The sequence below is a fragment of the Canis lupus genome, chromosome 17 (genome assembly GCF_003254725.2).
Source record: "Canis lupus dingo isolate Sandy chromosome 17, ASM325472v2, whole genome shotgun sequence".
Classification (NCBI taxonomy): domain Eukaryota; kingdom Metazoa; phylum Chordata; class Mammalia; order Carnivora; family Canidae; genus Canis; species Canis lupus.
Window position 1 is genome coordinate 36,359,867 of NC_064259.1, and position 16,398 is coordinate 36,376,264.

Here is a 16,398-nt window from a genome sequence, read left to right on the forward strand (position 1 = left end):
AGTTATGAAACAGTAAACATAATAGTGTTTTATATTTTTAATATACAAGCGCAATCTGAATAAAAGTCACCTGTTTTCTTCTTGTTCTGCTTGTGACTTTTGGGGGGCTAAAAGGCAACAAAATGAAATTTTATTTTAATAGTTATCTTCACAAAGAAAACATATCACATGTAGAAGACATTTGGAAATAAAAATTCATTAACGAACAACTCCTAAAAAACAAAATAAGCAGTCCTCTGGTAGGCTGGAAAGTGTAGTAGTAACTTCCCTGAGACTATAAAATAGTCCTTTCACATACAATGAAAAATAAAATTTGTTAGATCTGAAGTACTGGTCTCTGAAAATCAGCTATGGACTACAGCCTGTAACAGTACAAAAGGTCATCTCTAAAATGAGGCAAGACATGGCCTCTAAAGCAAACACTTAGGAAATTTTTCATTTGGGGGGCAGCCCAGGTGGCTCAGCAGTTTAGCACCGCCTTCAGCCCAGGATGTGATCCTGGAGGCCCGGGATCAAGTTCCATGTCGGGCTCCCTGCATGGAGTCTGCTTCTCCCTCTGCCTGTGTCTGCCTCTCTCTTTGTGTCTCTCATGAATAAATAAATAAAATCTTTAAAAAAAATAAAAATAAGTAAAATAAATAAATAAATAAAATGAGGCAAGACATGGCCTCTAAAGCAAACACTTAGGAAATTTTTCATTTTTTAATTTCAATTCTGGTATCAACATTCACAAAAATTTGTTTTGGGGAAAAAAATTGTTTTGGGAAACCTAACATTATTACACTGACTTACCTATAGTTATTCTTGATAAATACTGTGAGGATTCCTCAGAAACAGAGCTCTCATTACCAAGTATGTAGAGTGCAATACTCTGCAAAAGAAGAAAATTAACATTATTTTTTAAACAAATGAGGCATAATTACATATAGGAAAATTCATCCATTTTACATGTACAGCTCTGAGTTTTGACAAAGATCATATAATAATATAACCACTACTACAATCATGATATAGAACACTTCCATCATACCAAAAAGTTCCCTTATACCCTCTAGTCACCCCACTCCTCCTTCACCTAGCACAGGAAACAACCCACCTGTTTTCTTTCCCCATAGTTTTGCCTATACTACAATGTCAAATAAATGGAATCTTAAAATATGTAATCTTCTGTGTCCTACTTGTTTAACTCAGCAAACCTCTGAGACTCATTCACATTACGGCATGTATCAGTGATTTCTCTTTATTGCTGAGTAGTATTCCATTACACAGATGTACCAAACTCTCTCTATTCATAATCTGATAGACACTTGGACTGTATCTGGTTAGGTGAACCCTAACTCACACCTTTCTCCCCTTGGCCTTCGAAGTTCTCATTTGAATATTTGCTCCTTGCTACTACTACCAAGAGCTGAACCTGCAGTAGCTTTTTTTTTTAAGAAGGTAAAGCGATTCTATTAAAATTTTACTACTATGCTGGAGCATCTTAAAAATCCTAAATTCCAAACCAATATAACCACTGCAAATGACATACTCCTGAACCTAGCTGACATCATATCTAACAAAGAAAAGTCATAATATGAATATCTACAAGTTGACTAATATAATTTAAGTTGGGAGGCTGACCAACTTGGTATATTCATATTTCTGATTCCTCCGTGTGGCTAGATACTACACCAAGTCTCTCCCAATCCCAACCCCCAAGCAGAGTAGGGCAGGACCAATATACTAGGTGATTTCACTTAAATGTTTCGACACAAGCATCAAGGGATGTGAAAATTCTGGGACAAACCTGCTCTTGATATTTTTGTGAATGTATTTAATGCCACTGAATTAACTGTATTCTTAAAAATAGTTAAAATAATATTATGCATATTTTACCACCATTTTTTTTAAAAAGCAGAATGACTATTCTACATATCTGTTTCAGAGCCACAGGGGACTCTGAAATCTTTCTCAACATGAAGCAAAGCAGAATACATAATAAACGAAAAGACATGTGGGTATAAACATATTTACAGTCCAATGATATTTGTGGAGGAGATAAAAGCAAGAGGTTCTCCTATAAGCCTGGGAAGGCCTCATCTCTGGAAAGATACACAAAGGACCTGTAAGCTGCCTGCTCCTGGGAGAAGGGACCAAGAAATGGGAGCATGAAGGAACTCACCTTTACCAAAGTCCTTTGGTTCTATTTGAAGTCTTGACCTCAGACACGTATTAACTATTCAAAATTAACTAATTTTTTAAAATAAGAAAGATGTGTTTCTTTAGGGAAAAAATTTCAGGAAGAATTTTTTTGTAGCTATAGACAGGCTGATTATAAAATTTAAATGAAAAGGCAAAGGAACCAAAATAGCTAAAACAATTTTGAAAATGAAGAGTAACAAAAGGAGTCATCACACTAACCAATTTTAAGACTTACTATACAGCTACAGTAATCAACACAGTATGGACAGCAATATGAATTAATGTACTACAATAGTCTAGAAATAGACCCGCAAAAATGTGGTAAATTAATTTTGGAGAAAAGTGCAAAAGCAAGAGAGAAAGGAGAGTCTTCTCAACAAATGGTGTTAAAAGAACTGGACATCCAAATAGAGTAAGAACCTCAACCTAAACCTCACATCTTATAAATATATATATATTTATATATATACAATGTATTATACATATATGTATACATATACACACACACACAATAGATTATAGATCTAAGTATAAAGCAAAAACTATAAAACTTCTGTGAAAAAACAGAGGAGACCCTAATTGTGACCTGAAGTTAATGAATTCCTAGACACCAAAAGCACTATCCATAAAAGAAAAAATGGATAAACTGGCTTCAACAAAATTAAACATTTTTGTTCTGCAGAAGAAATATTAAGAGAATGAGACATGACAGCTACAAACCAGAAGAAAATATTTACAATCCACATAGCTGACAAAACCTCCTATCTAGGGATCCCTGGGTAGCGCAGCGGTTTAGCGCCTGCCTTTGGCCCAGGGCGCGATCCTGGAGACCCGGGATCGAGTCCCACATCGGGTTTCCGGTGCGTGGAGCCTGCTTCTCCCTCTGCCTATGTCTCTGCCTGTCTCGCTCTCTCTGTGACTATCATAAATAAAAAAAAAAAAAAAAAAACCTCCTATCTAGAACTCTCAAAACCTCATTGGCCATTAAAGAAATGCAAATTAAAACCACAAAATACTACATATCTAACAGAAATGGCAAAAATTAAAAACCATGACCACACCAAACACTGAAAGGATGTAGAGAAATCAGAACTCTCACAAGTGATTGTGAGAATGTAAAATGGTATGGCCGCTCTGAAAAATACTTACATGACCATCAATCTCACCTCTGAGTATCTACCGTTGAGAAATGAAATTTACATTCACACAAAAACCTAGGGCATGAATGTTTATAGGAGCTGTATTGATAATTGCTAAAAACTGGAACGAGTCCAAATATCTTCAAAGGGTGAATGGGTAACCAATATGAAACATCCCCGTAATTGACTAGCACTTGGCAATTAAATACAACAGGTATTGCCTGCTAACACAGGCAACAATCTGTAAGAATCACAAAAGCTTGTGGGAAGTTTTGGGGGGATGGAACTGTTCTGTGGCCTAATTATGGTGGTAATTACATAAATCTATACATTTGTTGAAATTCACAGAAATGGGGATTCCTGGGTGGCGCAGCGGTTTGGCGCCTGCCTTTGGCCCAGGGCGCGATCCTGAAGACCTGGGATCGAATCCCACATCAGGCTCCCGGTGCATGGAGCCTGCTTCTCCCTCTGCCTATGTCTCTGCCTCTCTCTCTCTCTCATGACTATCATAAATAAATAAATAAGTAAGTAAATAAATAAGTAAATAAATAAATAAATAAATAAATAAATAAATAAATAAATATTAAAAAAAAAAGAAATTCACAGAAATGTACACAAAACAAAGTTAATTTTTTGGCAGAATTTTTAAAATGAAGCTTTAAAAAGAAAAAAATAAACAAGGTAGACAATACATACCAATACTACAAGTCTGCTTCTTTCACAGATTCCAGGAAGGTAAGGATAGGGCGGCATTCCTTCACCCTTCAGACAAGAACTCACCCACTGATAAATACTTGGTGGCTCAGGAGTAAAAAATGATGGATGATGCATAAATCCTGTTTGACCTTTAGAATTAGATACACATTTATAAAAACACAAGAATACATTAAGATACTACTGTTTTAATCTTTTTTTTTTTAAGCAGGCTCCATGACCAGCACAGAGCCCAACATGGAGCTTGAACTCATGATCATGAGCTCAAGACCTGAGCTAAGATCAAGAGTTGAATGCTCAACCAACTGAGCGACACAGGCATCCCGCAATGCCATTTTATTCTAAAGGGAAAATGATCATTGTCTGCCATTTGGAAACAATCAGAGTAACATTTTTCTTCAAAATGCTTCATGATTTTTGCCACAGAAAATAACAGACTATATTATAATATGTAGCATCTAAATGACTACTATTTTATCCATCCTGGATGGAAATTTAGCAAATTATTGTACTCAAGCCATATAAAGAATCTAACCAAAATACTGCCCTAATCCTAAAGGCAAGAAAACAAGAGACACCTAGGATTTTCCTCTAAACATTGGGCCCTGACCGAGTTCCTGTAGCTCAAGGTCTAAGGCCGTAGAGTGGTGATCGAAATGTTCTATACCTGAACTATCCAATATGGCAACTACTGCCCTATGTGTCTACTTACTACTTGAAATGTAAACTTGAATTTTCTATATAAATTAATTTAAATAATACATAGTTGTTAGCTACTATCAGATAGGTCTAGAACAAAGCATCCTTAGCACTTGGGGATGGGTAAAATTTTTCCCACACACTGAAGAAGTTAATGTTATCTCTTACTATAAGTCAGAGAGCAAACACTACAAACTGAAATCTACCGGTGGAAAGAAACCACTTCCAACTTAAGAGACTAAAGGTAAGAAATACAGTGCTATTCACCAAGAAAGATACAACCAAATGTCACTCACTGTTTAGAAAATCTTTAATGGAGAGCCTGGGTAGCTCAGTGGTTGAGCATTTGCCTTTGGCTCAGGTCGTGATCCTGGGGTCCTAGGATTGAGTCCCATATCGGGCTCCCCACAGGGAGCCTGCTTCTCCCTCTGCCTATGTCACTGCCCTCTCTATCTGTGTCTCTCATGAACAAATGAAATCTTAAAGAAAAAAAAAAAGAAAAAGAAAAATTTTAATGGCACAAACACGTACCTTGATCAATTGTGCACACTTGTCCAGTAGTTCTGACAAGTGTTGGGAAATCTCTATAGTAATGATCTACATAAGGTTCCAATTTTAAATCCCTAAAACAGTAAGAGCATATAAAAAAGAAATCATAAGGAAAGTATTAAAGCATTTCCCTCACAAAATTAGGATTCATCGGTTCAATTTTTCAATTTAAACTTATAACAAAAAAGATCATCAAATCTAGAATCTTTTTATTCTATTTTTGGACCTTGAAGTGCCCTACTGGGCAACCCAAACTCCTTTTGCTAGATAAATTTTATGGGGTTAAAACTAGTTTCTCCTCTATTATTTGTTAGTTTTGTGATCTTCAGCAAGTTATCTCTATGAACCTCAGTATTTTCTTCTAGAAAATAGGAAAATTTCTATTCACTCACTCAGAAGTTTTGAAAATTAAATAAGATATATGTGTTAAGAATACCTTAAAACATGTAATACCTAAAAAAAAACCTAAAAAATGGAATTTCAGAAAGCCATAATGATTAGAGTTTGGAAGTCATTTCATAACAAAAGAATTTTCATGACAGTAATGATTTGTCATAAGAGAAACTGATCATCAATTAAAATGGTCACACCTCAGAAGAGAATTTAAGTCTTGAGGAAGATCACAGAAATTAGAAAATGTTCTACAATCTTAACTCAGTGGTTGACATTTTAATTCAAATTCAACTTTCTTTATCACTAAGGCTCAATAAAGGCTGAAACACCACCTAAATATAACCTTCAGAATTCAGGGCCAAACTGGATACACTAAAAAAGCCTCAAAGGCAGAGACAACGACAGATTGAGACAACAAAAACACGGCAAAAAGAATCCTCAGCTAGCAAATACTACTCATGTTCATAGAAACAAACTTAGATAAGTTTCATCATCATTAATACAGGGATCATAATAGCTACAATTCATATTCATATATGTAAACTATGATTATGTTAACTATACCTCTTCTTTGAATTTAGGTATTACTGCAAAACAGTAGGTGTTACAGAACTTTCGCAAAAGCACAGCCAAGTCACCTTGTCAAAATGAAGAGCTGAGTAGGTTGGTCACCACCATTGTTTAACACACTTCTGTGACTTCCCACTGATCTTAGGACAAAGATTAAGAACCCCATAACAGCCCACAAGGCCTTTATATAGCCAGTACCTTCAAACATTTCTGTGGTTTATAGAAAATATTCTGGTTTTCTGAAAAGGTAGAGTTCATAAATTTATTTACAAGGTTCCTATATGATATTCATGGCTGAGATCAGGTAATCTAAGGACTTCTTGGTAGTTACTAGTCTACAAACAAGATTTACCTTGCCAACTGAACAAGAAGGCCAACAAGTGAACGAATTCCTTCTCCCATTAGAGTATTCAACTTAAGCTCCTCATAGATAAGGTGAAGAACAAAAAATATTGCAGGTATATGAGTAAAAAGAAGTGTAGAAGAATCCAGAATGAGATTCTGTGAAAAATCCTCATCCTTCATTTGTGAAACTTCCAAAGGACTTAAACATAAAGATCTATTCAAAAGATGAGACTCAACATTCTGGTGGTAGTCTGAATTTAGTAAATACTCCCAGTCCTGAGAAAAATAAAGAAGATATTAATTTTTTAAATAATGCCCCCTTGTAATGTCATCATTAGAATAATTTAAGTTTCATTTTCACATTAAGTTGAAAAAACAATCACAATACCTAAAAATCAGATCCCCATATCAAATTAGCTAGGCAATTTCCAGATGCCAACAATAGACACTAAGATAAACCACTTCAAAACCCATTTGAAAAATTTTAGTTATGCCCTATTAGGAAAAAGACTGGGGGAAGAATCCAACTACTTATAGAGAGAATGAGAAAGAAAACTAAAATTATCCTAGGTGATATCTTATGAAGCCAAAAGTAGAGAATAACAGGTCATAAGTATAGATGGGCAAGTTTAGTGACTAATATATTTATCTGTGTTTTGGTAAGGAGAAAAGTCTACTTGTATATAGTTAGTACATTTATCTATGTTTATAAGATGCTGGGGCAAGCAATTACAATCTAATCATCAACTGAATTTTATATTCACACTGATTGTCCTCCATTTTCCAAGTATTGAGTCTGTTTTGGTTTCTGTTTTGATTTACTGTATTGTATTGAGAGAATATGGTTTACGCTATTTTCAGGTCTTGGAATTTTCTAACACTTTTGAAAGGTTTACTACAGTGTGTTATTCTAACTTAAAATCTCTTGGAACAGATAAAGAAAAAACAAACCATAAAACATTGGCAAGAAGAGTAACTAAAATTTTTAAAACTCTGTTCATCAAAAGACACTATTAAGCCATATACTAAGAGAAAACATACAACAAAGAACTCATACTCAGAGTATATAAAGAACTTCTATAGTTCAATGAGTATTTTTAAAAATCCAATTAAAAAATTGTAAAAGGTGGGTAGCCCGGGTGGCTCAGCAGTTTAGCACCGCCTTCAGCCATGGGTGTGGTCCTGGAGACCCGGGATTGAGTCCCACGTCAGGCTCCCTGCATGGAGCCTGCTTCTCCCTCTGCCTATGTTTCTGCCTCTGTGTGTGTGTGTGTGTGTGTGTGTGTCTCTCATGAATAAATAAATAAAATCTTTAAAAAATATAAAAATAAAAATAAAATAAATAAAAATAAAAAACTGTAAAAGGTTTGAGCAGAAACTTGACAAAAAGATATGTAAGTAGCTAAGAAGCACATAAAGAAGTGTCTAATATCATTAGTCATGAGGAAAAGGCAAATTAAAACCTAAGAGTAACTACTTTATACAAACTCAAATGATTTAAATGAAAAAGACTGACAACAGCTAATGCTGGCCAAAATGAACAAGAGGAACTCTCATATATCACTGGTCAGAGTGTAAGGTAGTACAATGAGTTTGGGAACCAGCAATGACCTAACAATTTCACTGCTAGGTATTTACACAAATGAAAATATATGTCCACAAACACTTGTCACTGAATACTGATGGCAGCTTTATTCATAATAGTCAAATAATGAAAATGGCATAGGTATCGTATCCATCAGCAGACAAATGTATAAACAAACTATAGTATATTCATCCCACTCAGCAATAAAAGGCACAAACTGCTGACATCTGCAATGCCTGGGATGAATCTCAAAAACATGCTAAATCAAAGAAACCTTATACGAACGATTCTGTACCACATTATTTCATATATAACAAGTTCTACAACAGGCAAAAATAACATATAGTGATAGAACTGAAATCAATGACTGCTTCAAGAATAGAGGAAGGGAAGGAAGAAATGACTAAAAATGGCACGTGGAAATTTTATGGAATAATGGATAGGTTTTGTGTTTTGGGGTGTGGGTTACATAAGTGTTTGATCAAACTATAAACTTCAGATCTTGAGCATTTCATTTATGTAAATTATACCTCAATTTTTAAAAATTTCTTTGAACTTAAGAATATACCCATAGAATCTAATATGATTGAGAACCTAAAACCAGAGGATTAATTAGCAATAAAACATCTAGCATCCAAACTCAAATCATGCAGCATTATGTATATTCAGTAATTTTTAAATGATTATTAAAGACAAAAGTAAATAAATAACCACAAAAAACATAACACATCCAACTTTCAAAATAAATACTATTCAGTATTAAAATAAAGGATGTTAGAAATACAAATCAACAAGAGTACCACTTCTGTAGACTCTAGTACAAGCACCCACAAATTAATTTATAGTAGCAAGAAATAATAATGCTTACATCATCAGATCCTGTCTCAGAAGGCCTCGCTTTTTTGGGTGCAATGACTGGGGAAAGTGATCCCTCAAAGTCAAACTGAAAGACAATCCCAAAAAAGACAAAATCATATAAATTTATCAGTCAACTGATCAACTTAAAGAATTCAGGTATCAGTTCCATATTACCGAAACTAAGGTAAGTCACCAATACTCATTTTTTCATCTGGAAAATATGGTAGGAATACTTTTCTTTTCAGGTCACTGTGAAGAAGAAATGAAATCATATATGGAAAGCACCTAGTACAGTGCCTTGGCTCACAGGCACTAGAATGGTGGTTTCCTTTCCTTCCTGACTTCTGTGATGACACAGATTGCCACTACTTTAGTAAAACAAGAACCATTAGCCATATCCCAAATACACGAAGTACAACCCAATGTTAGCCAAATATCAGAACCAAGTAGACATTTATTTAGAGTTTACATAACAGACTCTAGTAGACAGGCTAACAATTCTATGGCAGAGACAGATAGCTACTCTTCAAAGTAAAGAGTTCTCCTCTTTCTCCTGGACCCACAGCCAGGCTTTATATCCCTGCCTCCCTCTGAGTTATGTACAGCCCTATGACAGTGTGACTATAAATGAAAGTAGATGTTACCACTTCCATGCCCTGTTCATGACAAACTCATGTGTGTGCTCCTTCAATCTCTTTCTCCTTTGTACCTGACTGGATGGAGTCAACCCCAGGGTAATCTTTGAAGCCTCATGTTGAAGATGGCAGATGCTCCATCAGCCTGGATCTGTAATAACTGTGCAGACTGTTTACCTCCTAAGTACTGTTACATGAGGAAGACCTAAATTTTTATTGTGTGAGCCATTACATCTTTTGAGGATTTTCCATTATAATATATTTAGCCTATCCTAACTAATCTTATTCAGTTCCCCCCTGCATCACCTTTGCCGCCTCTGCTACTTCACATGGGCACTAAACTACCAATTAATCAACCATAAGTCCATGAATGGCAATGGCTACTTTCCTATGCTTTATTTATAATACAATAAAGTTTTTATAAAACTTACATAATTTATCAATCAATCTCACTCATATGAAAGTTGATTTCTGGGATCCCTGGGTGGCTCAGCGGTCTAGCGCCTGCCTTTGGCCCAGGGCGCGATCCCGGAGTCCCAGGATCAAGTCCCGCGTCGGGCTCCCGGCATGGAGCCCGCTTCTCCCTCTGCCTGTGTCTCTACCTCTCTCTCCTCTCTCTATGACTATCATGAATAAATAATTTTTTAAAAAATTAAAAAAAAAAAGAAAGTTGATTTCTATATAAAAACTAAACATAGGGCAGCCCAGGTGGCTCGGCGGTTTAGCACTGCCTTGGCCCAGGGCATGATCCTAGAGACCCGGGATCAAGTCCTGCGTCGGGCTCCCTGCATGGAGCCTGCTTCTCCTTCTGCCTGTGTCTCGGCTTCTCTTTCTCTCTCATGAATAAATAAATAAAATCTTTAAAAAAAAAAAGTAAACATAGCAAAAAAGTAATTTTAATGTGCTGAATATTTAAATGTCATATTTAAATATTAAATATAAAATGGAATAAAGTGGTTTTTAGAACTGAGTAATTTTAAAACTGATCAAGAGAAAAGGTTTTCTTGTGAAGCATTCAAAGAAAACACAGTCCAGTTCACACACAATACTATCAAAAAAGAAAATGACAAGAGTACAATCAAAGCAACAAATCCATTTGTTAGCTATTTTACCTTCAACCAAAATTTAGCACATACTAACATGCCTATATATACACATTCTCTCTCACACACATTCTAAATGTCATAAAGAATGTTCTTGCTATCGTTATCACATTTATAAGACCTGGAGTTACGAAAAACAACAGAAATTATCTGATATAGATACCTCTTTGTGGCATATATGGATCTATCTTATTTTCATTATTTTAATATTCTGCAAGCTACCCAACCCTATTATATGCTTTTGTAGATCCCTGACCTTTATCACAACCTGATATAAAATACTTATCTGCCTTCTCCTGAGACTGTCAATTCCGTGAGAGAAACTACCCTGCCTGATGCAAATCTGAAAAGCCTGGCATCACACACCTGGCCTTCAGCAGAGGCTCAACTTCTACCTAACAAAAATATGAGCATCCTGAGGATACAAAATGTTAACCCCCGATGCAACCATTCATAGAATGTGAGAACCAGAAGGAAACATCATCTGTCCAATGCTCTCATTTTTTTTTTCAATGCTCTCATTTAACACATCAGTAAGTTAAGGAAGACCCAAAGAAATGCCAAAAATCATGTAACTCATTGGGAAAAATTCTGTACTTCTTACTCTCTAACCCATTACTTTTTTAAAAGATTTTATTTTTATTTACTCATGAAAGAGAGAGAGAGAGAGAGAGAAAGGCAGAGACATAGGCAGAGGGAAAAGCAGGCTCCCTGTGGGGAGCCCAATGTGGGACTTGATCCCAAGACCCCAGGATCATGACCTGAGCCAAAGGCAGACACTCAACCACTGAGCCACCCAGGCGCCCTCTCTACCCATTTAAATGAAAACAAAAAAAGGATATATTTGAAGAAAACAAAATGAAAATCATTTGCCACTGAAGACCATTTCATCCTGAGCTTTGATGTAGGAACCAAAGTATAGCAAGAGATTTATTATGCAGTTCTATAAATAAATGTGAAAGCAACTCAGCCTCAGGACTGATTTCCTCATTCCTTCTTTTAGAACTATTATCCAATAAATAAGTAAGAGAGCCACATTTTACAAAAGAAAAAATGGTAGCTGCTCAGTCTTCCCAATAATATGAAAACCTAAGAGGGCCCTGGATCTCTGCTAGAGAATGGAGCACAACAACCTATATTCATCAGCAAGTTCCACAGCAGAGTAACACACAAACTGCAAAAAGCTGAAGCACTGTAGATATCCTTAGTTTCTAATAAGGCTCAATTTCTTCATATTTAAATGAAGAATGGGAAAATATGGAATAAAGTAGCTTTCATGCAACTGTTTAAAATTTTAAAAAATTATCTCTATTTTCCCAGGAAGGTTTTTCTCAAGGGAATTTCAGAGGGAAATTCTTTAATATGATAAATACAAATTCTTAAAAATAATATCTCATTCAGACGCAAAAGGGTGTTCATTCAACAAATTCACTGAACATCCATCTATGCCAGGCACTACTGTAGGGCCTAGGGATAGAAAACAAAACTAAACAAAAATTCCTGCTTAGATATAATGCTGCATATTTAATTACACAAAAAGAAAACTAAAACAGGTAAAGGGGATAAAAAGCATGGGGAGAGGTAACAACTCCACAGAGCAATATAAATTAAGTAAAATATGCAGCATATTTAATTAGCACAAAGAGAAAAATAAAACAGGTAAAGGGGATAAAAAGCATGGGGAGAGGTAACAATTCCACTGGAATGAACAGAGCATGCTGCACTGAGGTGCTATCTGAAAAAGGCCTAAGCTTCTCTTCTGGGGGAAGGCTTTTCCTCCAGAGTTAATAAATAGCAAGTGCAAAGACCCTGAGGCAGGAACATGCCTGGTATGTTCCAAGAAGAGAAACTGAAGGAGGACAGCTAGGAACAATGTGAGCAAGGCAGGGATGAGGAGATAAGATGAGAAAGGTAAGACAGGGATGGGTTACATGGCACCTTGCAGGTTTCTGGCTTTTACTCTGGGAAGGGAAGATACTGGAGGTCTCTGAACAGAGACATGATCTGACTTTGTCAGACAGGATTACTTTGGTTACTGGCAGAGAAAAGAATGAAACATAGACAAGGACAGGAAATGCAAGTCAAAAAATAGTGACTATAAATGACCAATGAGTGGGGCTCCTGACTCACTCATTCAGTAGAGCATCCAACTCTTAATCTCAGGGTCATGAATTCAAGCCCTATGTTGGGTATGGAGCCTGCCTACATACGTACATACGTACATACATAAACAAACAAACAAACAATGAGAATATGAAAAAACCGTTCCCATTTACTTAGGAATAAGAAAAAATGAGACGCCTGGATGGCTCAGTGGTCGAGCATCTGCCTTTGGTGCAGGGTGTGATCCTGGATTCCTGGGATCAAGTCCCACATCAGGCTCCCTGCATAGAGCCTGCTTCTCCCTCTGCCTGTGTCTCTCTCTGCCTCTCTATCTCTTGTGTCTCTCATGAATAAATAAATAAAATCTTAAAAAAAAAAAAAAGAAAAATGTCTAATTTCCAAAGGTTCACCAAACCACAAATCAACATTGTAGTGAAGTGGGCACTTCTAAATGAAGCTGGTGAGAATGTCAACAGGAAACCCTTTCTGAAAATTACTTGACCTAATAATACCTCTTCTAAGGTTATATATTCTTAGGAAATGACTAGAGCCTTCCTTCAAGTTATTCCTAATTAGAAAAAGGGAGAGTGATTTAACATTTTTATATAATATATAATAATAATGTTCTATTATTAGCAGTTGGTTAATGATAAAATCACATGACAGCCTATTATGAAGATGATAAAAATGAGGGTTTTTTTCCTAAGAATTTTTAATAATATTGGAACTTTTCATTTACATCGTGTTAATCTAAAAGGCAATATAAAGATGCTCAGAGTGGTTATCTGAGTAGTAGTATTTTCTTCTTAATTCTTCCATTTTCAAGATTTTCCACGGTAAGCACGTATGTTCATAATGAAGAAAAAAATGATTTTTTAAATGGATTTGCTAGTATAAGACTAAAATATACAGACAGGTACAGCTGAATTACCGAGACAAACGTTAAGTGTATTCTAGAGGGATTTCTTCAGAGTGACCCAAGCAAGGTTGCCCTGGGACCTTGACCTCTCTAGAGCCAAAAGGAATCACCAATACTTAAGACACTGGTTTTGTAAATCACTTGTTAAGGACCTGTAAGAAAGCTTCTGGAGTGGAGGGTTAGGAATATACTTTTGCATCATTAGCAGAGTAGATACTTAGGCTAAAGCCCTCTAAATCGCCCTCAAATCAAACCTTCCTCCCCACAGACCAAGTAATTTGTGTGCAAAAACAGTCTGGGCTGAAGAGAACAACAGCAAGCCATCAATCAGAAGACCTAGTCTAGGCCCTGTTTTGAGCAAGTTACCAGTCTGTGATCTCTCTGTGATTCATTTTCTTCATTAATAAAACCAAAATGATTACTACTAATCCTAGCATAACCTGCAGTCATTTTACAAAGATGAAATGAGAAATTATAATCAAAACATGCTTTCCCATGTTATAAAACTCAATAATTATAATTAGTAGTAAAATGTTATTATTAAATATTAAATGACATGTGATTTACCATAGAGATAGAATAAGCCTTAGTATTATATCATTTTGTTGATTAAGGTATACCTTTCAGTAAACTGCTCCATTATATACCTTAAATACTGTACTACCAATTATGCAAACATTACATTGGTAACACAAGAATAACTCAGAAAAAAGAAATTATATGTACTTACATTTCGGGTCCATGCTAAGCGGTCTGTGTTATAACCCATCATGTTCATGAGACAAGTCACAAATAAATTCCACTCGGAATGATAACTGGGTCCTCCTGGAGCACTGTGGACACTGTACCACTTAACAAGCATCTGAACAGCTATTTCCTTTGGCAGGATAAACTTAATTGCTTGCAAACATGTTTGTACTATTAAAAGCAAAGATTAATTTTAGTATGCTTCCAATATTTCCATTTTTTCCCCTTTTAATAAGAAAGATTTTCTAACTTCTGTGTAAAGGCCATTTACTCTGAAAAGAGAACTACCATTACGGAGCCAGGAGGATGCAAACATTCCCTGCCGATCATTTGAAACTTAAACCACTACTGAATTCAACACGGCTTGTAGGAGGTCTCAGGCAGGTTTCCACTCATTGATTCTGGATCAGAAATAAGACAACCAATAGTCCGCCTTACCTGAGATAGAACTGATTTATACCCACTGCTCCAGCAATTACTATTAGCATCCCATTTTACTCTCAAAAATATTCTAGTTTGGACAATAAACTAAAGGTCATTCTATCAAAAATATACAATGCCTACATGAATAAATTCATACAAAATACTGCTGAAATACTTCAGTAAATATGTAATATTCAATATATGCAACCTCAAATAGCAAATGCTTAACTATTGCTAAAAGATGTTCTCAGTGAGTTAACATTCCTGTTAACCAAAACTTTACAACTTTTATTTCTGACACCATTCACTTTTTATTTCTGACACCATATAAATGTTTTACATGCTCTTGTCTCAAATGGATCAGCCAATACTACATAACTATTACCTTCCTTAATGACTCAGTGCCATTGTGGAAATAGCAGTCACAGAACTACACTGTCAGGCTACTGTCCTAAAGAGGCCTGGGTCTGCTTTTTATAGTAAGTGGTCCCAAACTGCAATGTTTTTGTATTCTCACATCTTCTCTTTGGAGGATTCTCTTCTTCCCTTCCCACTGCCACTGTCACCAGGCCCATCCTCAGCAGCACATCCTTTCTCTCATCAATTTGCTATGTGTGTACACATATAGCAAAGATTAGAGTCAAATAGAATAAATGTTAGAAAACTAAAAAACCAAGTTTGTCATGGTTGAATCCAAAATAAGTGTAAACCAGATACTGCTTGAGGGGCCGAGGAATGCTTTATACATAAAGGATAGAAATTTATGTGACTTCTATTTGATGAGAGTAAGATTTTTTTCCATTTTCATTTATTTTATTTAATCCATTATTTGTTTTTATATATTTTGTTCAGGCTTATACTTCTAAGGCACATGGCTTTGAAATTATTGGCTAAGCACCTTTTAGAAAATCAAGGTATCTCTATACCTACTCATAGCATCATTTTACCACACCAAGAAAGATATTTCCTAAAATGGAAAAGTCATTCTACCCTACTTATCAAATTCCAGAAATCACACAATCTACCAACGCTTTGCTTTGCCACTTAGATTTTGAAACCAATAAATGTTGTGAATTTCCTTACACATTCTTAACTTACTACAATTGTTGACAAATCTTTTCAAATTAAAGTTTTCTTTACTATTCTCTATTCAGAAATATTTTCCACCTAGTATTTCCCAAATTGTTTCAATAATTTCAGCAGACTCAATTTTCAATTTTATTGAAATACACCTGATTTTGGCTGCAATATTAAGTTTTATTCAATTAAGGCAATTATGTTAATTTCTCAATTTATCTAACAATTGAGAGATTCATTGTATGATTAAAACCCATCACATATGCCAAAAACTATTTTAGTTGCGTAGGCTTCCTTGTTTCTCAGATTTTCTTGCAAGAGGCATGTCCATATATTATGATCTCACCGCACAGCA

The 16,398-nt window shown here is 35.5% G+C and overlaps 1 protein-coding gene across 4 annotated transcripts in view; it reads right to left on the minus strand.

Moving 5' to 3' along the window:
- ANAPC1 (anaphase promoting complex subunit 1) overlaps nucleotides 1-16,398 on the minus strand; it is a 103,880-nt gene that overhangs the window by 62,692 nt on the left and 24,790 nt on the right. For all 4 annotated transcript variants that reach the window (XM_025453958.3, XM_025453957.3, XM_049095417.1 and 1 more), the window contains 7 exons: nucleotides 14,527-14,714; nucleotides 9,047-9,121; nucleotides 6,601-6,869; nucleotides 5,268-5,359; nucleotides 4,020-4,168; nucleotides 793-871; nucleotides 71-107 (listed from right to left, as the gene is read on the minus strand). In XM_025453958.3, coding sequence (XP_025309743.1) covers nucleotides 71-107; nucleotides 793-871; nucleotides 4,020-4,168; nucleotides 5,268-5,359; nucleotides 6,601-6,869; nucleotides 9,047-9,121; nucleotides 14,527-14,714 — 889 coding nt within the window. The remainder of the gene's footprint in view (nucleotides 1-70; nucleotides 108-792; nucleotides 872-4,019; nucleotides 4,169-5,267; nucleotides 5,360-6,600; nucleotides 6,870-9,046; nucleotides 9,122-14,526; nucleotides 14,715-16,398) is intronic.